The 22,838-nt window shown below is 61.8% G+C and overlaps 1 protein-coding gene across 29 annotated transcripts in view; it reads left to right on the plus strand.

The window, feature by feature from the left end:
- Window positions 1–648: 648 nt before the first annotated feature.
- The window catches only part of TNS1 (tensin 1), a 69,759-nt gene continuing 47,569 nt past the window's right edge, over window positions 649–22,838 (plus strand). For 3 of the 29 annotated variants that reach the window (XM_086898838.1, XM_086898842.1, XM_086898847.1), the window contains exon 1: window positions 16,357–16,540. In XM_086898838.1, the coding sequence (XP_086754964.1) occupies window positions 16,514–16,540 (27 nt within the window). In that variant the 5' untranslated portion in view covers window positions 16,357–16,513. Of the gene's footprint in view, window positions 1,026–3,419; window positions 3,792–4,007; window positions 4,080–8,082; window positions 8,198–9,355; window positions 9,394–16,300; window positions 16,541–21,403; window positions 21,582–21,777; window positions 21,860–22,838 lie in introns of those variants that run through there. The other 26 variants (XM_086898822.1, XM_086898827.1, XM_086898836.1 and 23 more) reach the window with 17 other exon arrangements.

Consider the following 22,838-nt stretch of genomic DNA (forward strand, 5'->3'; position numbering starts at 1 on the left):
GGGTGCATGTGGGATGTGTGGTGCCCAGGGGGCTGCACCCTGTTACTCTGTTCCCCTGCCCTGTGTGAGCCCCATGGCGAGGTGGAGGTGCCCCGGCCGTTTTGAGCTGTCCTGCAGTGAGAGGTTCCCCACGGTAATTCTGTGCCCACAGCACGGTGCATCAGCCAGGCAGGCTTTGGGGAGGTGACCCCACCGGAAAGGGAACAGTGTGGGGAGTCCCTGACTGTGTCCCCAGGCTCCTGAGGAGATCCTTGGTGGGATACAAGGAGGACTGGCAGAGGGGGAGGGAAGTTCCCCCTCGCCCGTGTGTAGGCACTGACATTTAGGGCTAGGGGTGGGCAGGGGGTACTGTAAAGAAACTGAGACAGGGTTGGGGCGAGGGTCGTGGATTGAGCTGCGATTGAACCCACGGTGTGCGACTTCCTGCACCCCCAAAACTGACGGCGCTGGAACGGGGGACCCTCTTAAGGTCTGGCATCCACCCCAGGGGATGCCGTGCCCGGAGGGCAGGCGGGTGAGCGCCGGAGGTGCCAAGCCCCGAGCCCCGTGTGCGGGAGAAGGAGGAGGAGGAGGAGGAGGAGAAGGAGGAGGGGGAGGAGGGGGAGCGTGTCGGAGCTGGCTCCCACCCAAGCACTGCAGGACAGGGGCGGGCACGGTGCTCCCTGCCTGGCTGCCAGCGCGCAGGCGACGCTGGGGGACCGGCGGGGGGGACAGGGCCCGGCGGGACCGCAGCCCCCCAGCACATCATTGTCGCACGGCCCCGTGCCCAGGGCTGGGCACTTCGGGGGCACTGCCCGGGCACCGAAGCTTGTTGTGGCCGGCGCCGGGGGAGTGACACGGCTGGGTTCGGCCGCTCGTCCGAGCGTGCCCTGGGCAGGGGTCGACCCCTGCACCCTCCCGCCGCCGGGTGAGCCCCGGGCAGGGGCACCATGACCCGGCTGAGCTGGTGCTTTGCCACCTTGGTTGGCTGGGGGAAGTCCTTGGTGTCCTGCCTCCTGCCCCTCCGCGCCCGCCGCCGCCGGGAGGTAAGCGGGCATCGCCGGGCACAGCGTTAGGGTTAGGGGCTGCGGGGAACACGGAGCTGGGGGGCTCCGGGGTGCGGGGAGTGGGGGTATGGGTTGCCGCTGGCCCTGCCTGCTCCGGGCAGCTGGGGGTTAAACCCTGCATATGCATGCCAGGGTGCAGGGCATGTCCTTTGTCCCTTCTCTTGCCTCCCCCCCGCCCCCAGCGTCTCACTGTGATCCTCTCTTCCGACACACGAGGACCCCTGCAGTACCTGACTGGAGAGGATCTGCTGTACAACCTTTCATTCGAATGAATCTGCTGGGATCCCTGTGTCCTTACAGAGAGACCGTAGAGGCAGGGGCTGTCTCTGTGTCCTTATAGAACTCACAATGGGAAGGAACACTATGCCCTGCATGAGGGGACCCCAGTGCCCATTAAACACCTCCCACAAGAAATCCCTGTGCCCATAAAGTGGTCAGTGTGAGGGATCCCTGTACCTGTAAACACCTGGCACTGGGAAGCACCATGCCCATAAAGTACTCAGTCAGTGTGGGCTCCCTGTGCCCAACATGAGAGAACCCTGTGGGGTCACCCTGTGTAGGGCACCTCTGTGCCCATCAGCACCTGGCATGTGTGGGATCCGTGTGCCCAAGGATTGCCCCACAGGGGATCCCCATGCCCATACAGCAGCTGGTGCAGGGACTTATTCTGCTCTGCTGCCCAGGCTGCGGAAACTGAGGCAGAGAGGGGGGGAAGCTGTTGGAGGGTGCTGGACTCCCACTGCGCCACCCTCACTTCGTTCCTCAGTCTTTGGGAAGCTGCCCCGTGGCTGGCAGGATGGCATGGGACACTTCAGCTGCACCATGCCAGAAAAGCAGGTGCCAAAGCCCCTGCCAGGCAGTGGCTGAGGGAGTCACTGCAGACTGGTGACAGTCCAGTATATGCCAGGACAGGGACACAGCCTGGAGGAAGGAGAGGCCTCTGACTGCTTGGGTACCCCAGAGTGCGCCAAGGATGCAGGATCGTGAACTGATGGGAGTACTGGGGGGTGGTCAGGGCTGTGGGTGGGTGGGTGGCACTGGTGAGATGTGGGTTGGTGGTTGTGCAGTCCCATGTCCACCACTTTGTCCGTGTGCTTCTGATGTGTGTGTGAGAACACGGACTTGTGGGGGGATGTAACGTGTACTTGTGCATGTGTGTTCATGGGCATGCAGATGGGACTGAGGTGAGAGTGAGCTGCAGCTCACACGGGTGTGGGTGCACAGGAGGTCTCTATGGTGCTGCCATAGGGTGTGTGTCCCCTAACATAGGGTGTGTGTGCTGGGGGCAGTAGCAGCAGGGCTTTATGTTGGTGTGAGCTGTTGTAGAGGGGTGTCTCAGTCCGTTCTGTGCACCCACGCACGTGGGACCCACCCACCATGTGTGCCATGGGCTGTGTGTGTGGCGTACATGACGTGTCCTGGCATGTACACAGGGGGGACATGTGTGATGTTGTGTGTGTGTGTGCCCTGTGCACCCAAGAGCAGTGTGGGGACAGCTCTGCTGGAAGCGGATGTGGGGACCTTGGGGATGTGGTGACCCCAGGACACAAAGGAGTCCTGCCAAGGCTGGCCCTGCACTGGGACTACATGCCTACACCACTAGGAACCGTGGTGGGGGATGTCCCTGTGCTAAGTGACCCCGTGTGTGTCCACCTGCTGAGAAAACGAGCCTTAGATGATGGTGATGGGCTGTGTCCCTGCGGCTGCCCTGTCCCTGTCGCATGACCCTTGTCCCTGCCCTTCTGAGGAGCCTGGGATTGTTACGGCAGTGAATGGGAGGAGGTGATTTATGGGGGGTGTGGAAACTTCTCTCCACTGGGGCTTTCATTTGTGAGCAGTAACCAGATTGATCAATGAGGGGTGTAATGGTGGGGATGGGTGTGTGAGGGGGTGGGCGAGGCTGGCTCTTTGCTTGTTTGGTGCTGTGAGCAGGATCAGTCCCCCCAGCCTCCCTCTGTCCCTGGATCTGGTTGGCATGGAGAGGTGAGAAGTGTCCCCTTGTCCCCCGTCCCAGCTGGCACGTCCCCACAGGGGTATCACTACCCTGGGCTGGGTGAACATAGCACAGTGGTGGGGCGGAGGGCGATGAGACAGGGGTATTTTGGGGAGAGGATGCTGCACTTTGGGAGGAGTCCCCCAGTCTCTGGGAAGGGCAGCCCCCCTCCCTCCCGTCCCACCCTGCCCTTCCTTTCTGCGCTGGTGGTTTTATGCAGAGTATAGATGGGAAACTGAGGGATGGGGAGGGGGGCATTACAGTGCCCACGTCCTCTCCATGCCCAGGTTTCCATGCCAGCCGTGGCTCGTCCTGCCGGTGTGTCCTTCCCCCTGGCACGTCCCGCACCCTGACTCACACCCTCATGGTCACGGCCAGCTGAGCACAAGTTTCCAGGCTGGAGCCGGAGTCAGCACTGCCGGAGAAAGAGGGAACGGTGTGCCGCACGGCCTAGCCCCCCAGGAAGGGCTGGAGCACCCCCCTGCCAAATCCATCCCCTCCAGGGCTGCAGGCTGCCGAGCCGCTCTCCGTCCCGCCTGGAGGTTGTCCCCCCTCGCTGAGGCCCCCCAGCTCCGCGCATGGATGTCCGCTGATCCCTCCCCGTCTCCCATCCTGGGACCACCCAGGGGACTCGGCTGGGGATGGGGGGGGTGCATCCCGCCGCAAGACCCGCTGGAGGCCGGAGGAGGGATGAGGGTGACGTGGGTGGCGGGTCTCCCCCGGTCAGCGGAGGAAATGGATCCCAAATGTGTGTGAGTGGGGGAGAGGGAGCCTGGGACACGCACAGCCCCACTCCGGGCCCCCACAGTCCCGCAGCCCCTCTGCTGGAGTTGGGGGGGGTGTCCCAGACGCCTCCGAGCCAACTGGATTGGGGCGCTGCGGGGTCGGGGGGAGTTGCCGCTCCCCTTTTCCCCCCGGCCGGAGGGGCGGCGAGGGGCCGGGGTGGGGCGGGCGGGCGGAGCGAGGGGCCGGGGGGCTCGGCCGGCCGGGGCCGCGCCGCGGGCAGCATGACCGGGCTGTGCCTCTCCTGCCTGCTCTGGGTACGGCCCGCACCGGGGGGAGCAGGACAGCAGCGCCGGGGTCGCGGAGCGGGGCTGGTCCCGGGAGCGGGCGGTGGATGGGACCGGACGCGAGGGGAGCGGGACGGAGAGAGGGGGCGTTTGCACCGGGACGGGCTGACTGGGGGCAGGGGGAGCTGGCGGGGCTGGACCGGTACTAGGACCGGCTCTGGGGGAACCGGGACAGAGTGGAGACCGCCAGGGACGGCCGGACATCGGGGTGGGGCTGGGGGGACCGGACCGGGAGCGGGGCCGGGAGGCGCTCCGGGGACCGTGGGGAGCGGAGCGGGACCCAGGCGGAAAAGAAGCGGCGGTGGGCAGCAGGCTGGGGGGTGCACGAAGAGGGGTCCGGGCTGGGATGCGGGACATTGGGCTGTAGGAGGATTTGTGGAAGGGTTGGGGAAGGTGGGAGGCTGATCCCCCACGATGCCCAGCCTGCGCCACTGGCCGGCGGCTCCACCGTTCCCTGGGGCAGAGGCTCTGCTACTCCCATGAAGGGACGGGAAGCACAGGAAACTGGGGGGGATCCAGTTAGTAGTGGGGGTTTGCGTCCTCCCCAGTCACCAAGCTGGATTCCAGGGCCCAGCGGGCTGTAAAACTCTGTGTGAACCGGAGCCTACAAGACTGCACCCAGGTGTCCTGGTGACCTCTTCCCACCCTGGCTTTGTTAGCTTCAGGGAAACTGGGTGTCACAGGTTCTCTCCCAACCCCCCCTGCCACTGCACTCTCTGCAGTGCTGGGCAATGAACCCAGGTCTCCCAGCTCTTGATTAATTTGGCATCTCTGTCTGGTGCCTCTTCCAGCCCAGGACACCTGGGTCCCCTTCCAGCCTCCTTTAGTCTATGTGTTGGGGGGGCCCATGGCACCCCTGCTCTTGTACCATGTGGGTGCTGCACCTGGAGGTGGGTACCCATGTGTGGGTATCCTGGTGACATGCCCAAGAAGTCCTCCAGCCCACAGCCCTGCATCCTTCCAAAAGTTTCCAGCCTTGAGGGCAGGGAGGCTAACTGAGATGCTGCCAGTATGGAGCTGGGACTGGATTGTTTCGTGGGATGGGCTGGTTCCCTGGCTAGCAGAGTGGCACTGGGTAGGCAGAGTGCCTCTCCAGCAGCAGGGGGCTGGGGGGCCATAAAGCTGGGTGCTGGGTTGGTCCCCCTCTGGCACAGTGGTGTTGGCAATGAGACAAGCAGAAGGGACTCTGGGGGGGTGGGAATCAAAGGGACAGCTCTTTCACTAGTGAGGATAATTACTGTTAATGAAGCCATGGAGGCCAGGGCATAGTGGGGGGTACGTGCATGGGAGATGTGTCGGCATCCCTGGGCATCCCAGTGGGTCCTGGGAGCGGGGGGCAAGGCCTCTTCCCGGGGCACCCTGCAGCACTGATGCTGCTTTGCATATGCAAAGGAGCTCATGGCATCATGAGGTCTTGCTGTCACCCAGCAACTGCAGCGTGGGAGCCCCTGTCCTGGGGGAGCTTTTCCCACGGCTGCTGGGTGGGTGACGCTACGTCTGAGCACACACACGTGTGTGTGTGTGTGTGTGTGTGTGTGTGTGCACACAGCCACCCAGGAGGTAGCTCTGGGGGCTGCCAAGGGAGTGGCCCTGTGGGAGCAGGTGCCCAGGGAAGAGGGGCTTGCACACACATGAACAAACCTGTGAGTGTGCATGGTGGCACATGGACAGTGAACGGTGTGCCCATGGTGCTGTGGCTGGGGGGGACACGCACGTCTGCAGCTGTGCACGTACACACAGTGCCATGACACATGCGCTGCATGTTGCACACACAGCACCCTCACAGCCCCGGGGGTGTTTGCACACACACGGGCACGTGAAGTGCATGTGCACGGCCCATCTCCCGTCTGTGTTTGCACTAGGGAAACTGAGGCAGACAATTCTCTGGGGACATACCTGGCCCCCTCACACTTTGGCACCATCCCTTTTGGCTCTGGTGCAGTGGGCTGGAGGAGAGTGGGGCGCCAAGGCAAGGGGGGGGCACTGGGCCTCTGCTTAATCTCATTAGTCTTGGCATGAAAAGGCGGATTTACAGGGGATCACGTCTTCATCTGGCAGCGGGTGGGCGGGCAGGACTGGCGTGCTGCCAGAGGTTGCCCCCGCCTCAAAAAACAATCGACTGGGGGTTCAGGAGGAAAACTGGCTGCCTGTAGCTGTGCCAAGACCCCTCCCTGTCCTCAGCCCCCATGTGTGAACACACACATGTTTGCACAGATTGGCTCCATCCTGGTCACACTTGTGGCATCAGCTTCCCCTTGCTGTGGGTTGTGCCGGACAGGGTGGACATGGCTGCTCATGCTCAGGGGGCTCTGTGCCCCCTTTGCACCCCTCCAAGAGACCTCAACACATGCTGCCTGCCATGTACCCCAAAACACAGCATGACAGTGAGACACCCCCAGTACAGGCGCTCTCCTGGCAGCATCCACACGTATCTGGGTGTGCACACAGGTTTTTGTGCATGTATCTGTGTACTCACACGCACATGCATGCAAACACATGGATGTATTATCTGCACGTTTATCTACACACATTCACATACATGCTCATGTGCATGTACACACCTGTGCACACCTGTGTATGCACACACACACACTGCACACGTGGACACAAACAGCATGGACACACGTGCACACATAGTCTGTGTGCGCACGCACATGGTATGTGCATACACATTCTGTGTGCGCACACACACTTCTGTGGGCACTCACTTCTGTGTGCACACACACTTCTGTGTGAACACACACACTTCTGTGGGCACACACACACTTCTGTGTGAACACACACACTTCTGTGTGCACACACACACTTCTGTGGGCACACACACACTTCTGTGTGAACACACACACTTCTGTGTGCACACACACTTCTGTGTGAACACACGCACTTCTGTGTGAACACACACACTTCTGTGTGAACACACACTTCTGTGGGCACACACACACTTCTGTGTGAACACACACACTTCTGTGTGAACACACACTTCTGTGGGCACACACACACTTCTGTGTGAACACACACACTTCTGTGTGAACACACACTTCTGTGTGCACACACACACTTCTGTGGGCACACACACACTTCTGTGTGCACTCACTTCTGTGTGAACACACACACTTCTGTGTGCACTCACTTCTGTGTGAACACACACACTTCTGTGTGCACACACACTTCTGTGTGAACACACACACTTCTGTGTGCACTCACTTCTGTGTGAACACACACACTTCTGTGTGCACACACACACTTCTGTGTGAACACACACACTTCTGTGGGCACACACACACTTCTGTGTGCACTCACTTCTGTGTGAACACACACACTTCTGTGTGCACTCACTTCTGTGTGAACACACACTTCTGTGTGCACTCACTTCTGTGTGAACACACACACTTCTGTGTGCACACACACTTCTGTGTGCACACACACACTTCTGTGTGCACTCACTTCTGTGTGAACACACACACTTCTGTGTGCACACACACACTTCTGTGTGAACACACACACTTCTGTGTGCACTCACTTCTGTGTGCACACTCACTTCTGTGTGCACACACACTTCTGTGTGAGCACACATGCTTCTGTGTGCACATACACAGGTACACCCACGTGTACATGCACATGCACGAATGTATGTGAACACACGTATGTGCATGTGTGCACACACACTACATATAGGCACGCACCGCCAGGGGGCAGCAGAGACTATTTAAAGGGGTGGAGGCAGTGCCCCTCCCCCCCTTTCCCCTGTACCCCCATCTCCCACCCCATACCCCACATCCCCTGCCCTGTACCCCGTATCCTGTAGCCCATACCCTGTACTGCAGCTGCAGAAGACACAGCCACAGGTGAAGGGGTGTGGAGAACATAGGTGGAGGATGAGTCGCTGCCCAGGGGAAACTGGCAGGTCAGAGTTGAGTGTCTGGGTCTTGGTGCCACCTTGTTCCCGCTGATGAAGCCCCATGTTCCTCCTCAGCCCCAGGACCTGGAGGCCCCTCCAGCACACAGCTTCAAGATGACAAGCTTCAAGAAGGTGAAGGCATGCGGGATCTGCCGGCAGGCCATCACGCGCCAGGGCAGCACCTGCAGAGGTGAGCTGGGGCTGTGGGCACACACGTGCACGGGGACAGGAAGGATCAGGACATCAGGGATGTGTGTGTATGCCTGCATGCACGAGGATCTGAATGTGGGAATGTGTGCCTGTGCCATTCTGCGCACACACGTGTGCCCGTGTGTTAGAGGAAGAGCTGTGGCTGTGAGAGAGCGTGTGCGGTGCCTTTGGGGGTGGGAAGGTGGCTGGGAGGCAGGGGTGGCCCATGGAGACCCTGAGGTGTCCCACGTGGAACTGGCCACGTGCCAGCTTCATGCAAGTGCAATGAGTGTGCAGCGACCACCACGTATGCGCACATGGGTGCGGGTCTGTGCACACAGGTGGGTGCTCACCCCCTGAGCCGTGCTTGCTGCTCGTGGCACCCAGTGGGTCACAGGCAGGGCCGCGAGCCCTCGCACGTGTGTGGTGTCGCTGAGCCCCGTGCGAGGGGCGGACAGAGGAAATTGGAACAATGAGGCTTCCTGTGCTGCAGGAAACAGGCCCAAGGGGAACAGGGACTGGGGTGCGGCCGTGGCCTGGGCCATGCTGCATGGGGACCCTTGTGTCCCCTGGGGATGGGACACGTGTCTTTGCAGGGCTACCCAGGCAGTGTAGCGGTGCCCCGTGTAAGTGTGTGTCCCCAGCAGTGCAAACACGCCTGCACTGCCCATGAGCACGTGCCCTCCATGGGGGTGTGGGTGAAAGTGTGCGGCAGCAGTGCGTGGGAAGCAGGGAGGGAGCACAGGCAATGGCAGCACCCCTGTGGTGCTCTCAGCCATGCCAGTGTCCGTGACAGGCCCCATGAGACCTGTCTGTGCATGGTTTCCCTTCTTGCTGCTCACGCTGAGCCCTGGGGCTCGCACGCGCGCACACTCGCTGGCACGTTGGCACCGAGTGTGCCCCAGAGCCGTGTTTTGTGTGCCTGCTGCTGTGCCGTGCTGGTGCCACCCGGAATGTCTGCGCACCGGTGCGAGGTGTGGGCGTCCCTGCATGCGTGTGCATGTCCTGGCAGCCAGTGCCCAGTGCCAAGGTGCTCTGTGCCCTTCAGTGTCGGGTTCCCGTCTCCCTGCCCTGCATGTGGGGTGCCTGCAGACTGCCCCCGAGCACCGCTCCCTCTCCTGCCTCAAATAAACCCCTCTCCCCTCTCTCTCCCCCACAGGCTGCAAGCTCTCCTGCCACACCAAGTGCCAATCCAAGGTAAGGCCAGTGTCCTGAGGTGTCCCCAACCCTGCCTGGGGTGCTGGGGACTCAGAGGGAGGATGCCGTGGTCCATGCCAGCTGAACCAGTGGATGGGCACCTAAATGGGCTGCTGGCTCTGGGCTCATCATGGTGTCAGTGGCATCACCTCTGGGTGAGGCTGACGGTGCCATCCTGCTCATGTACCTGTCTGTGTACCAGGCTGGGTTTTGGGGTGCAGCCCTTCTCAGAGCAGACCAGCAGGTATCTGTGCCCCAGTGCCTGGAGCGGGGTGCCCTTTGCCAGGGTGAGTGCTGTTGCACATGGGTGCCATGCGCCGCTGCCAAGCACTGCCAGCTGCACACAGGCTGCGCACCTCTGCCGATGCCCAGCCGGGGGCGGATCCTGTGGCAGATCCTGCCGGCAGGAGACAGTGAACTGAGGATGCCCAGTGGTGTCTGTCTATCCAGCTGCTGCACCGGCAGAGGGGGACCCTACAGCAACCCAGGTTTTCCGAGGAGCTGGAGGTGGGCATGGTGCCCATCACTGTGCTGCCGGGGCAGGGGAGGCTTCGTGTTCTTAATCCCTGGGGAGGCGTGTATGCCAGCTATCTCTGGGGCTGGCATCCTGGGCGGGAAGAGGCTGGCATGCCCCAGGCAGACAGCGTAGGCTGGGACATGCCTGTTCCCGTGCCCATTGCCTGTGCCCAGCTGGGCAGGGAGGGAGAGAAAAGGGGGGGGTGCTGTGCCAGGGGCCGGGCACACGTTGGGCTTTGCAGGGTGCTACAGTGTGGGTGCCAGGGCAGGCTCTGGCAGCAGCCCTGGCACCGAACCCCAGCTGGGCTCTTGGGGGAAGTGGGGGCTATGGGGTACCCTGGGCCTTGAGCGGGCTGGATGGAGGTGGCTGGGAGGCTTTGTGGAGCTGTGGCAGCTCCAGGACCCTATGTTAACTCCAGGCCACCCCAGGACCCTGTGTCACCCCGGGCAGCCTGTGCCAAAGGTGCCAGGAAGGCTGAGGTCGGAGGAGGTGGCCTTGCCGGGGTGCTGTGGGGAGAACTGGGAGTGGTGTGCGGTGAGGGGATGCCCGTGGTACGGCAGGCAATGGCAGGGAGCATCTGCTAGTGGTTTCCAGGCAGGAGGGAGTGTCAGGAAGTGTGTGTGTCTGGGTGTGAACCTGGTGGGAATTCTCTGATGTCTGACAGGGGGTTGTACATCAAGAGGGGGTTCATACCAGGCTCCCAGCATCTGGATACGCTGTGCGCAGGGGCAGCCCATGGCTCGCTCTCGCGGCCGGCTGCATTTCATTAGCCTCCATCACCCTTCCCACGCCTGCTGGAAGCTGGAGCCCCCTCGGTGGGGCCAGCTAGCTGAGGGGTTTGCTGCTGGGGGGGAGCGTGCATGGGGCCAGGGCCAGGGGCCTTCTGCAGATCTCCTTTGGGCCAGCGCCCAGGGAGGGGCTCCTCCGGTCGGGCAAATGGCCAGCTGACTCACGCCGGCTTGTTATTGTAGGGTCTCTGGGGAAGGTGCATGTGGGGAGGGGGCTTGGCATGGAGCAAAAATGGCCTTTTGTATACCTGAAGGCCCTCATGTTTAACCCCTGCACCTCCAGGATACTTTGGAGAGGGAAGATGGACTCACCCCCAAAGTGCTGGCAGCTGCACCCTGCAATGTGCCCTCTTCCTGCCTGGGATATGCTGCCAAGGTCCTGGTGTCCCCTGGCTCTGGCGTCTCCCGGCCCTGGCGTCTGCCCCACCATGCTATAGGCAGTGTCTACTCTTTGGTCCCCATATTTACCTCCCTGGGACTTGCTCCACCTCTTTGTTCTGCCCCCTAGCATGGCCAGCTCCCAGCCATCTGCATCCTGGCCTAGATGGGGGAAAGCCCCCACTTACAAACCTCAAATAGACCAGGTATAGGGGAGGGGGGAGAGATGAGGGTGTGGGTGGGGTGTAAAGAGTTGTACTGCTGGTAATCAGCATGGGGTGCCAGGGGGTACCACGGGTGTGATGGGGATAAGGGGAGGGGGGCACTGAAGTGTATGTGAGGGCACCTGGGAGCTTTTGGGGTACTGGTGAGTGCCCCCTCCATGAGAAGGCAGTGAGCAGGCAGAGCAGTAGCAGAGAGGGGAGGACCTGTGCCCTGGCAGTGACCTGCATCCCTCAAGTCTCCTGCCTGAAAGACAGTGGGGGAGCAGTGGTGGAACCCACTGCCCTGTGCTGGCAATGATGCTGGTGGGATGCTTGGTGCCCGCGGGTGGCAGTGAAGAGGCCAGGGCAGCTGCACGCTCATCAGCTGGGAAGCACAACACTGTTCCCATGCCCATGTAAGGCCCTCCTTGCACCCTGTGCCTCTGCTCAGGGATTTTTCCTTGCTTAGTAAACCTCCCTCCCTCTCTCTGAGAGGGACGGTTGGATGGATGGACACTGGCATGCATGTGACACACACTGCCTGCCCCCTCCCTCCTTCCCTGCACCAAACTGCCTGCCCAAAACTGTGGGGGTGTATCTTCCTTTGAAAAGGGGGAAAACTGAGTCACTGAGCCCTGCCTGAGGGCAGCAGGAGGCAGGGAACATGGTGTGGGGTGCAGTACTTCTGTGCCTGTGTTCAGGCATGGGTCAGCCTGTGCCGGCAGTGGAACAGCCAGGATCTGGTGGTGACACTCCTCTCCTGACCGAGGATGCTCTGAGCAGTGGGGCCATGCTGGCATGTCTCAAATCAAGGGATACCCTAGGAGTGTCCCTGTCCCCCGGGATGCCTTCACTCTGACTGTGGCTGGATTTTGCCATGATGCTGGTTGGAGAGGCTGAGAAAAGATGGGGGACTGTGCTGCTTCCCGTAGCGGGAGCTGGCCCCATGATGGATGGTTTGGCTGGGGGACAGGGAGCGCTGTGGTGTTTGGCTGCCGAGTCAGCTGGCGATTGCTGGTGCTTGGTTCTGGGAAATGGCGCCTGTGCCAGCCCCTGGGCCTGGCAAGGCTCCAGCCTGCCCTGCTCGCCCCTGCCACACAGGGGCCCACCAGTGCTGGGGGAGTGGGGGTGCTGGGCTGTCTCAAGGAGGGAAACTGAGGCACATCACACAGCATGGGGCCAAGGGGTCTAGGGGTTGTCCCCCCAGTGTCTCTTCCTGGGCAGCTGAAAGTGTGCGTTGGAGCCATGCCAGGCTGCTGAGCCCCGTGTGTGTGTGTGTGGCTGTGTATGTGAACTAGTGTGTATGTGTATGACCGTGTGTGCTCACAGATGCATGCATGAGTGCATGAGCTGCAGGGAAGTGCACGTGTGTGCAAGAACATCCATCTGTGTGCACAAGCACGCTCCCACACAGGCGGGTGGTCACATGCATGTGCTCCCCGTTCACTGCCGTCCGTCCCTGCTGGCCTCATGCCAGGCCTGGGTTGTTTTTCAAGTGCCCCCTGCAATGGGACTCCGGGGGGGGCAGGTTTGTCCATCATTAAACCGGGGGCTGGAGCAGGGCCAGGGCTGGGCAGCGAGGCATGTCCCGGCCAGAGCAATCGCTCCCAGTGCCCGCGGCGTTGTCGGGCCTTTGGGCAGCTGTAGGACCCATGGCAGGTGTGGTGGTGGTGGTGAGGGGATGTGCCACCCCTCAGCTGGTGCTGGGTATACCCCCTGCTCGCAAAGCAAGTCAGAACTAGGAAGGGAAACTGAGGCAAGGGGTGGTTGGACACTTCCGGGAAGGCTTGACTCCTGGTGATCGTCACCTTCCAGCCGTGCCATGGCCAGGGGCCCAGGCAGTGTTGGGGCGTATGGCTGTGCATTGCAGGCTCCCGGTGGCTGTGCCAGGAACAGGGGCAGCAAGGAAGGGACATCCATGTCCCAGCTGTGCTAGGCTCTTGCTCTGGGACTTGTGGCTGTCCGGTCCCTGCTGCCTGCCCCGGCCACTCTGCCTCTGCCCGTGCTGTTGAGGGGATGGCGTGTTGGTCACACAGGAGCTGCCCGTCAGGTCCCTGTCCCCGATGCCCCCGTTCGAAGCCGCCCCCCCAGTGCTTTGGCACAGGTAATGAGCAACACCCCAGCTCTCCACAACAGAGTGGGCGGGGCGGGGGAGGGAAGGAATAGTGCAGGAATATGTCCTTGACCCTGGCATGGGCCCAGCTGGCGTGGAGGGATGGGGAGCTGTGGGGCTCAGCCCTGCCCCGGTGCTGTGCCAGGTATTTGTGCAGCAGGTCCTGCAGGGGGTTTTGTTTGGTTTTTTTTTTCCTTGCCTCTTTCCTTTTCCCCCTTCTTTACGTCACTGCCCAAATATTCGGCCTCTCAGCTCCTGTGGGGGGCCGGCTTGGCTGCTTGGAGGACTTGGGGCCCTTCTCTGCACCCTCGGGGTGCTGCACAGAGAGGATGGGCAGGGGAGAGGGGATGCTGAGATTGCCCATGCTGGCTGCACTGGTGAGCACTGGCCGGGACTGGCCTGGGAGGTGTCAGATGAGGCAGTGGGGACCACCAGCCTCCCTCCCCAGCAGCTCCCAGGGCTGCATCCATCTTCCCAGACCCCTCTCATGGTGGAAACCAGGGTCCAGGCCTGCCTCATTTCCCACTGATTTTCTCCCTTCCCAGACCAGTTTACATCCCCCACAGCCAGTCCTCCTGAGACTTGCCCTGGGAAGGCTGCTGAGTCCTTTGGGACTCCCAGGACCCTCCAAGAGGTGGCAGTGATCCCAAAACAGCTGAAAGGTCTGGCTTAAGAAAGGCTCTACAGATCCTGCCCTGGGGCTTATCTCCTGTGTGCTTTAATCTCTGGAGATGAATGCACCTGGATGCCTGGTCCCCAGGTCTCCTTTCTTCCACTGACATCTGGGGTAATGATGCTCAAGAGTGTTTTGGATCACAGAGGAGCTGTTTCATGGGAGGGGTGGTTTGTCTGGGGTGCTGGGAGTCACTGGAGCCACTTTGCAGACCGCTGGACTTGCTCCCACTGGCACTTTGACCCTGTGGCTCTGGGAGATACTTTGGCAGCTGTAGTTCAAGGATGTTGTCAGGACTTCTCTGGCTGTGTCCTGTGAAAGAGACACGTCATGTCCCCAAAGGAGAGTTCCTGTCACTGCCCTGGGGACCAGGACAGGGATGTGCTATCAGTGCCCTTCACTCACCCACTCATTTCCATCCCATTCAGTTGCTGATACTTTCCCATGTGGCCCCAGCTCTTCCTCTGCTGATGTTTCCCAGGGCCTGGGAGCCATCCTGCAGCCTCCTTCTGAGGAGTTTGGGCTCTGGGGCCTGTGCAGGGGTCTGTGCTGGAGCTGGGGTCCATGCTGTGCTCTGCTGGTGCTGGATATTCATTGCCCCTCCATCCTTGCTGCAGCACTCCCATCTTTCTGGGACGCATGGTTTTTGTGGACTGTGGATCCTGGCCTGGGACTTGTTTAGAGATGTCAGTGGATTCTGGCCATGGGGTTTTGTCCCTAGAGTGGTGGCTGTTGGGATCTGACCCTGTGCTGCTGGGTGCTGGGGAGGACAGAAGGGCTGCCTAGTGCTTGCTTGGGAGGGGGATGAGGAGATGCCCTCCAGAGATGTTTGGCTCTGGTGCTTTGTCCTTGGCAGCAGAAGGGGTCCACAGTGCCTTTTGGTGCTCCCATCCCATGGCACTGTTGGGTTGCTGCGGAAACTGAGGCACGGAGGGACTGGGAGAGATCTCCTCGAACTGGAGTGTACTCACAGGGTTGATGTCCCTTAGGGGGACATGGAGGTGGGCAATGGGAGAACCCTTTACCACACACCCCTCCCTGGTGACTTTTGAAGGGGTGGTGAGGTAGGAGGGGTACTGGGGTCCTGCACCGCTCCAGCAGAGCCAGTTCCAGCCTTTTGGCTGAGCCCACGGCTTCAGGACGGAAATGCAAACAGGAACGGGGAGGCGTTGGGTGAGAAAATGTCAACAGCACTGGGCCGGGTGCCTGGCTTGCCGCCTCCCTGGCCAGCTCGCCACTTTCTGGGCCTCTGCTGGTGGGCTTCCCCCTTTGCTGTGGGGTCTCCTGGCACTGAGCGCTTGCTTGTACGGCAGGGCTGGGGCTGGGTTTCCCCAGGGGCAGCAAGGGAGACCAGGGCTCCATCCATCGACATGCAGCCCCCCGAGGAGGAGGAGAAGGAGGAGGAAGGGAGACAGGAGGAAGGCCAGGGGGATGCTGGGCACACTCCAGGTTTGGGACAGGCAAGCTGGGACTGGCATGACTTTACGTGCTGAGGGACAGAGGGGCTTTTCCAGCATTTTGGCTTTGATTTTTAGTTGAGAGACGGGCCGATAAATCTTCACATCCTCCCCAACACTGGGGGTGCGGGACACCCAAGGACCGTTCGTTGGGCACTTGGTCCTGCATATGGCAGGGGGTGCCAGGCAGGCCCCAAGCAGGGCCCCACACAGCGGTCCCTGCCACCCCCCCGCCAAGGGCACAGGGACGCCGGTGGCGTCACGCGGGGCGATAAGGCCCCGACCCCGCTGCACCCCGCCGCCCGCCGCGGCCCCTCGGCACCGGGGGCGAGGAGCTTTGAAGGGAGAGGTGGCGGAGGTGTGGGGGGGATAAATTTTTTTTTTTTTTTTGGGGGGGGGATCTGCCCACCTGCCGGCACCCCTACCCCAGAGCCAGCTGTTCGAGTCAGGCTCCCGGTTGCCTTTAAGGGCGTTTTTGGGGGAGGCGAGGGGAGCGGAGCGGGGCCGGACTTGGAGCGTGCCGTGCAGCTGGGGAGAGGGAAGAGGAGAAGAAAGAGGGAGAAGAAGCGAGAGAAGGGAGGGGAGCGGTGGAAAAAGCCGACCGGGACCCCATTCCTCCCCAGGTCCGGGGCCGGCGGCCCCGGGCTCCCCAGCCTCCGGCCGGCCCGGGGGTGCGGAGGGGAGCGGGGAGCCGGCGGGACCTCCCCGCGCCCCTCCATCGCCGGGGTCCCGCTTCTGGGGAGCGAAACCCTTCGGCTCTCCCCCTCCTTCCCTCCCCTCCCTCCTCCCTCCCTCCTTCCTTCCTTCCTTCTCCAGGCTTGGCCCGGGGAGGGAGGGGGGCTCTGCCTGCAGTCTGCCTTCACGCCTGCCCGCCCGGGCGACGCCGGGCTCCCGCCTGCCCCCCGCCGCCCCTCCGGCCGCCCCCCGCGCCCCCCGGGCCAGGTGAGGCTGCGGTGCCGTCCCTCTCGGATGTAGGCAGGCGAGACCCCGGATGGATTTCGGGAGCGTCATGAAGCAGGTAGGAGCGGGCGGCGAGGGCACAGGGGTCCCCGGGCCCCGCGGGACGGGGGGGTGCTGGAGGGGGTGTCACCTCTCCAGGGGGCGGGGGCCACGCGTGATATCCGAGCGGCGATGGGACGGTGCGTGGAGGGGGGGTGCCCCCCCGTGTTGGGGGGGGGTCCGCAGCTGTCTGTCACCGGAGGAGGTCTCGGGGTGCGGGGGGGCTTGAGGGCGATGCGGTGCTGGCAGGGAAGGAGGACTTGGGCAGGAGGTGAGGGCCGGTTCGCTGCCGGCAGCGACCTGTGAGCGGCTCCGGGGGCCGTGCCCCCCGTGCCCCTCTCCCCGCCTCGCCAAGGCCGGTGACTCTCAGGGGTGCCCCGGAGGGGGACACACAGGCGCTGGGGTTTGTGTCCCCGTCCCCCCCGGCCTCCCAAGTGCGTAGGGACACGTCCCCGCGGAGCCAGGGCTGCGCGGGAAAGCGGGGTCCGCCCCCGGCACCCCGCTCCCGCCCCGCAGCCGGGGGGACGATGCCGGGCGCCTGTCACCCCCGCGGGTGTGGGGGGGACACACTGGGGGGCTGCCCCGCGGCCGGGACACCCTGGCAGCCCACGGGTTAACCCCCCCTCCGCGGCGGGACCGTCAATGGTTAAACCCCGGGTTAATGAGTGGCGAGGCAGCTCCGGCCGGTGCCAGCCCCCCCCGCCGCCCCCTCGGGCAGGGATCCCCGGCCCCTCGGCGCCGCCGGGCCCGCAGAGGGTTAACTCCGTCAGGGCAGGTCCCAGCGCAGATGTTTTTGGGTTGTGCTTCTGGGAGAGGAAACGACCGAGCGAGGGAGGCATCAGCCCGCTTGCGTTTAAGGGGAAAACAAGGAAAAAAAGAGAAGTGCTCCGTTCCCGGGCGCCTGAGCCCGTTCGGCGCTGGCGTCAGCCCTGCTGCGGGACCTGTGACCCCAGTGTTTGTGCTGCGGGACAGCTGGCGGGGACAGTGGGGTGACAGTGGCTGCGCCCCCTGGGTGCTCGTGGCACTTAAGTCTGGGCGTTCTGGGGGGCAACCAAGCAGGCACCTCTTGTCCCTACAGCGTGATGGCACTGCGAGGACAACGTGTGGCTTGTCTGGAAGCTGAAGCCACCTCCAGGGGAAATGTATCGGTAGAAAACGAGCCTCCAGCTCTCACCCCCTCTAGCGAAGCCCCTTCTTACTCATCCTGCTGGCCCCGGGCAGGGTCCTTGGAGCTGTGCTCCCCCTGTGCCCTTTTGGAATCCCGAGTTAGGGGGGGGGGGTCCATTTGCTCCTGCCCTCGGCCAGCCTCCTTCTTGCTTTGCCGCTATTTGGTCCCTGGCCTCGTGCAGCCTGTCTCTGGGGTATCTGGTCACAGTGCCAGCAGACCCTGATCAGCACTGGAGCTTCCCTGACAGGTTTTGGGACACAAGAGAGAAGAGCAGTCACACAGCACAGCTCCTGGGTAGGAGGGAGTATCTTTGTCTTCACTTCTCCCTCCTATTCCCTCATCTCTTCAAAACTACACATGGCGGGGACACCAGTTTTGGAGGTGCTGCTCAGCATTTCAGTTTCACTGTAGTGTTGTCATCTTTGTCCTGCAGGGTGAGGATGCAGCACTGACTCCAGTCTCCATCTGTGTTGGGTCTTTCCCTGACAGAGCCCCTGGGCTCGGTACTGGGGGGCTAAGACCCCCCCCGGGGCAGCCATGGTTTATTTTGTCACCTTAACCACCCCTCGAGGTGGGTCCCAGCCCCATGGGCACTGGCAGATGCCCCTGATGCTGGGAGGCAGCCCAAAGCGTGCAGTGGGACCTGAGTGCACAGAATGGGGTTTGCCTGCTGTTCCAGCAGAGCGATCTGTGGGAAGGATCCCGCACTGGGCTCAGGGTGGGGCACAGACAGGCTGGTGTGCTGACCAGCCCCACAGGAGCGCCTGTGCTCCAGCCAGTCCCATGTCAGAATCCATTTGTTGATCAGTCCCATGTGAGAATCCGCGCGCCGGCGAATCCCGTGTGGGAATCACTGCTCTGGCCAATCCTGCATGAGAGTCTGCTCTGCCCAATCGCTTCTCAGAATCCATGGATTGACCAGTCCTATGGCACAGGCCGTGGAGTGATTAATCCCATGTGAGAATCCATGTACTGGCCAATCCTGTGTGAGAATCTGTACATTTACTAATCTCAGGTGAGGTCTGTGCACAGACCAACCCCAGACGAGAAACCAGTCGCTGCCCAATCTCATGTAAGAATCCATGCACTGACCAGTCCAATGTAAGAGCCTGTTCATGGACCAGTCCTGGTGAAATCCCCTGCAGCAGAGTCTGTCCCAGACAATCCTGGTGTGACTCTGTCCCTGCCCTGTTCCTGGTGCAGAAGCTGCTCCCTGGCCAGTCCTGGTGTCTGGTTTGGCTCTGGGGAGTTGGTGAGGGGGTGGGGGGATCCTGGTTCTTTTTTTGTGGGGAAGGCTGGTGCAGAGGGGGCAGTGACCCCATGCTCTCCCTTAGGCTGGTTGTGGGGTCCCCACGGGACTGGGCTGAGGGGTGTCCCCACAGTGGGGTGGCAGCACACGTGTGTGGTGCTGGTGGCAGAGCAGGGCAGAGCAGGGCTGGGGCTGTGGGGCCAGAGCCAGGCAGGCGCGTGCTGGCCCGAGGAGCTGGATCCAGACCTGCTGCCTCCAGATGTTGCCTTTTTAGGCACTGGAGCACAGCATATCCCTGCCTGTGGCCAGCCCCGTGCCGAGCCAGTGCCTGCAAGCAAAGTAGGGACAGTCCCTGTCCTGGTCATGTGGAGGCATGTCTGTTCCCCTCCTGACCCCCAAAAGCACCCTTCTCCCCCCAAACAGGGTCAGGGATGCTACCTTCTCTCCCTTCCCCTCATCTGCACTTGGCAGCACTGAGGTTGATTGCTCAAACCATCCCGGAGCCGGGACCTGCCCTTATTTGGGTTGAAACCAGGGCTATTTTGGTGCAGCTGCCTCCATTGCAACCCCTTGAAGCTTCTCTGTACATTGTTTTTCCTGTCCTGTCCCATATCCCTGTGCCAGGGCTGCTAGCCAGGCCAGCCATGGGCTGCTGGGAGCCATCATCCTTCTCCATCACGCTGTGTGTCCCACGATGTCTTGGGGTGCCAGTGGTGGCACCCACAGCTGCTGTGGGGTGGAATGGCTGGTGGCCCCTGTGGCATTTCATCTGTGATTTGCAGGGCAGTGTGTACTGAGTAACCTCTGTCCTGGTCCTGCTGCCGCCTTCCTGGTGGGGATGGGCCACAGGGCGGCTCCTCATCAGCATACCAGGGGAGAGACAGAGGAGATAGCGTTTGTCCCAGCCCGGGGGACATCCCTGAGTGGCTCTTTGCCCTGTGGTACTCTCCCTGGTGCCCCTAGCATCTTTTGGGCAGTGCAAGGACAGAGTAGACTTGATGGCCTCTGTCCTGCCACGGGTGCTGTCCAGGCATCCAGGCATGGAGAGGATGGCACAGTGACAGTCCCTGAGCCAGCTGCTGGGCGGGCTGGGGATGCTTGGAGGGAAGCCTGGGAGCGGTGAGACCTCCGTGCCCCAGCATCAGCCCAGTGTGACTCACCCTGAGCCGCTGGCCAAGCCGCTCCCCTGCCCTTCGGCGCATCTGCCAGTTCCCCCCACCCGATGGAAGAAGTCCCAAAAGCAGCACCCCTGGATACTGGTGGGGGCAGAGAGGGGCTGTGTGATGCACGGGGTACTGTCCCCTCCCAGGGACCCCCATACCGGAGGTCTGCGGTTCCGTGTGGCTGCCCTGTGCCTCACACACCGGGGCTGTGCTGGGCAGGGTGGAGCTGGAGTGGGGGGGGGAGCGGGTGTGCATGGAAACATGCCGTCCTCCGCCGGGGACATGTTGCATAAACAGGAGTTTTGCCAGAGCTGCAAAAAATGTGAGGGCAGGAGCAGCCAGCACGTGGTGTGGGCAGAGGGTACCTGACCCCTGTTCAGGGCAGGGGGCTGACCAGAGCACAGACACCATAGGCCCTTATGCCTGGCAGGGGAGAAGGATGCTGGAGAGGGAAAAACCTTTCCCAACGTCCCCAGTTCAGTGGTCCCAACCTGTCCCCTCAAAGTGTTTTCTGCTGTGATGGCAGCTCACACTTTGCCCCACACTGTGGCTAAGAGTGGGCTCAGCAGGGCTTGGTGGCTGTGGCTGGGCTGGAGGGACTGGTGAGTAGGGGGAGGGCTCTAGGAATGGCTGGAGAAGTTGCTGTGGCCTGTGGCTGTCCCTGGGATCCCCTTTACTTGAGGCAGGGTCTTGGGGTGAGCAGAGAATTGTGGGTTGCGTGGGGAAGTGATTTGCAGCCCAACTGGATGTAGGTGGCACAAAGCTGAGATAAACTTGTTTAGGAGGAAGTGGTCCCTCGTGGGGTGATGTGGGACCCCATGAGGTGGGATCACATGGGCTGAGCTGGCATTTATGCTGCCCAAGCATTGTCCTGTGGGACGCCAATGTGGCCACCAAGTCACATTCCTCTTTGACAACTGCATTTCCAGACCACAGAGTGGCTTGGGCAGGGGAACCACTTCCAGGGCTGGAGGGATTAGGGTACCATGATTCCCTCTCTTGGGGACCATTCTTTCTAAGTAGTAGGGCCATGAAGCTGGCTTGCTTTAGGAGGGTCTGGGATGTCAGTGTCCCTTTTGACAGTGTGTCTCCAGCTCCAGCCACACCAGCTGGGCTGGCTTGCCAGCATCAGTGCCTGGCCGTGGGAAGCATCTCTGGTGTGTGGGGGTGTGTGTGAGGGCTAGGGTGGCTGGTGCTGCATCTGCTCCTGGCACAGTAAGGGTCAGCACCAGCCCGGATATTGTCCGGCTCCGGAATGTTTATCGGAGCTCCTGGGGAAGGGAAAAACAAAAACCGCCACCCAAAGGAAGGGATATGCGTCAGAGATGGGCCTGGATCACCCACCGGCAGCCGGACGGGCCATGCTGTGGGCTGTGGGCCAGTGCTCGCCCGGCTCCAGCAGCCCCGCTGGGGAGACCCCGGCGCACCCAGTACTGCGCTGATCCAGCCTGTTCCTGAATCGCAGGGCCCCTCCATGGAGGTTTGTTTTCCCCCAGCCCTGCTGGCATCTTGCAGGTCGGGGCTACAACCCACAGGGATGCTCTGCTGGAGCAAGACCTGGCAGTGGCCCTGGGCACTTCTATGGGTGCAAGGTTGTTCTACCGAGGGAGGGGGAGGGAGGTGTGAGCAGTGGTTGCAGCATGGAGAAGACTCTGAGGTGTCTCATCTCTGGATAGGAGGTGGATGTCTGCATTCCTCCAGCCTGGCTTAGTTCCTGTGAAATGGTGCTGAAGTCCTGTCGGGATCTGTGGTGCAGAGGTCAGTTCCTGAGCTGCAGCTGGAGGGCTTAGGTGCAAGACATATCTCAGGATCTACTCTGCACTGTGGCGGTGTGGCCAGCGACTGGCAGGGGTTTGGCAGCCAGGTGTTTATTTCTGGGCTTGGACATGTCAAGGGTGTCGAGTTTCTCTAGGTACAGTGACAGCCGGTGATGAGCGAGGGAGCCCATCATCGCCTTCCAGCGGAAGGCTGCAGGGTGTGCCCAACCCTTTATGAGGCATCAGAGACTCCTATCACTCGTGGCCACGGGGCCTCGTTTGCTGGGAAACTGATTTTTCTGCTTGGCAGAACTCGGGTCTCAAGGCAGCAGCTCGTGGGATGTGGCTGCTGGGAGGGATGGGGCTACGAGCTGGGGGGCCGAGTGGGAGGGTGGGGGACCATGGGGGGCTGGCGGGGTGGGCGGCAGCCCTGCTGCGCCTCGTTCCTCGCATTCCTGGGCAGGGCTGCTGGGCGGCGGGGTCGGCGGCGGGGGCCAGCCGGCAGGAATGCAAACACCGGTGAGGGGGGAAGAAAGGCCGCTGTGTCTGCCACGGCAAAGCGAAGCCTGGACCAGGGCTGTGCGGGTCCCCCTGCCTTTCCCACCCCTCCCTGCATCCCTGAGGACAGAGATGATGGCTATTCTGGGGGTCGCTGCAGTCTTGTACGGAGTGATACTCTCACCGGTCCCGTGGGGCAGGAGGGGTCCACCTCTAGGTCAGGAACTGGACTTCCCTAGGGAGGGGTCCATTGTCTGGGGCAGGGTCTTCCTTCTTCTCCCTGAACTAGGGGCATGTGTGAGCCAAACTTGAGAGGGGGAAACAGCTTTTGCATTCCTGCAGTCCTTGTAAAACTGCCTTTCTGGGATCTGAGAGTGCCATACAGCCTGAGTTGCTGTCTCCTGTGGATGGGAAGAATGATGTCGGGTGAGCACAAGCCCACATTAGACATCAGAGAATCCTTAAGGGCAGGGAAATATAAC

Source organism: Cyanistes caeruleus, chromosome 7 (genome assembly GCF_971803275.1).
Source record: "Cyanistes caeruleus chromosome 7, bCyaCae1.hap1.1, whole genome shotgun sequence".
NCBI lineage: Eukaryota > Metazoa > Chordata > Aves > Passeriformes > Paridae > Cyanistes > Cyanistes caeruleus.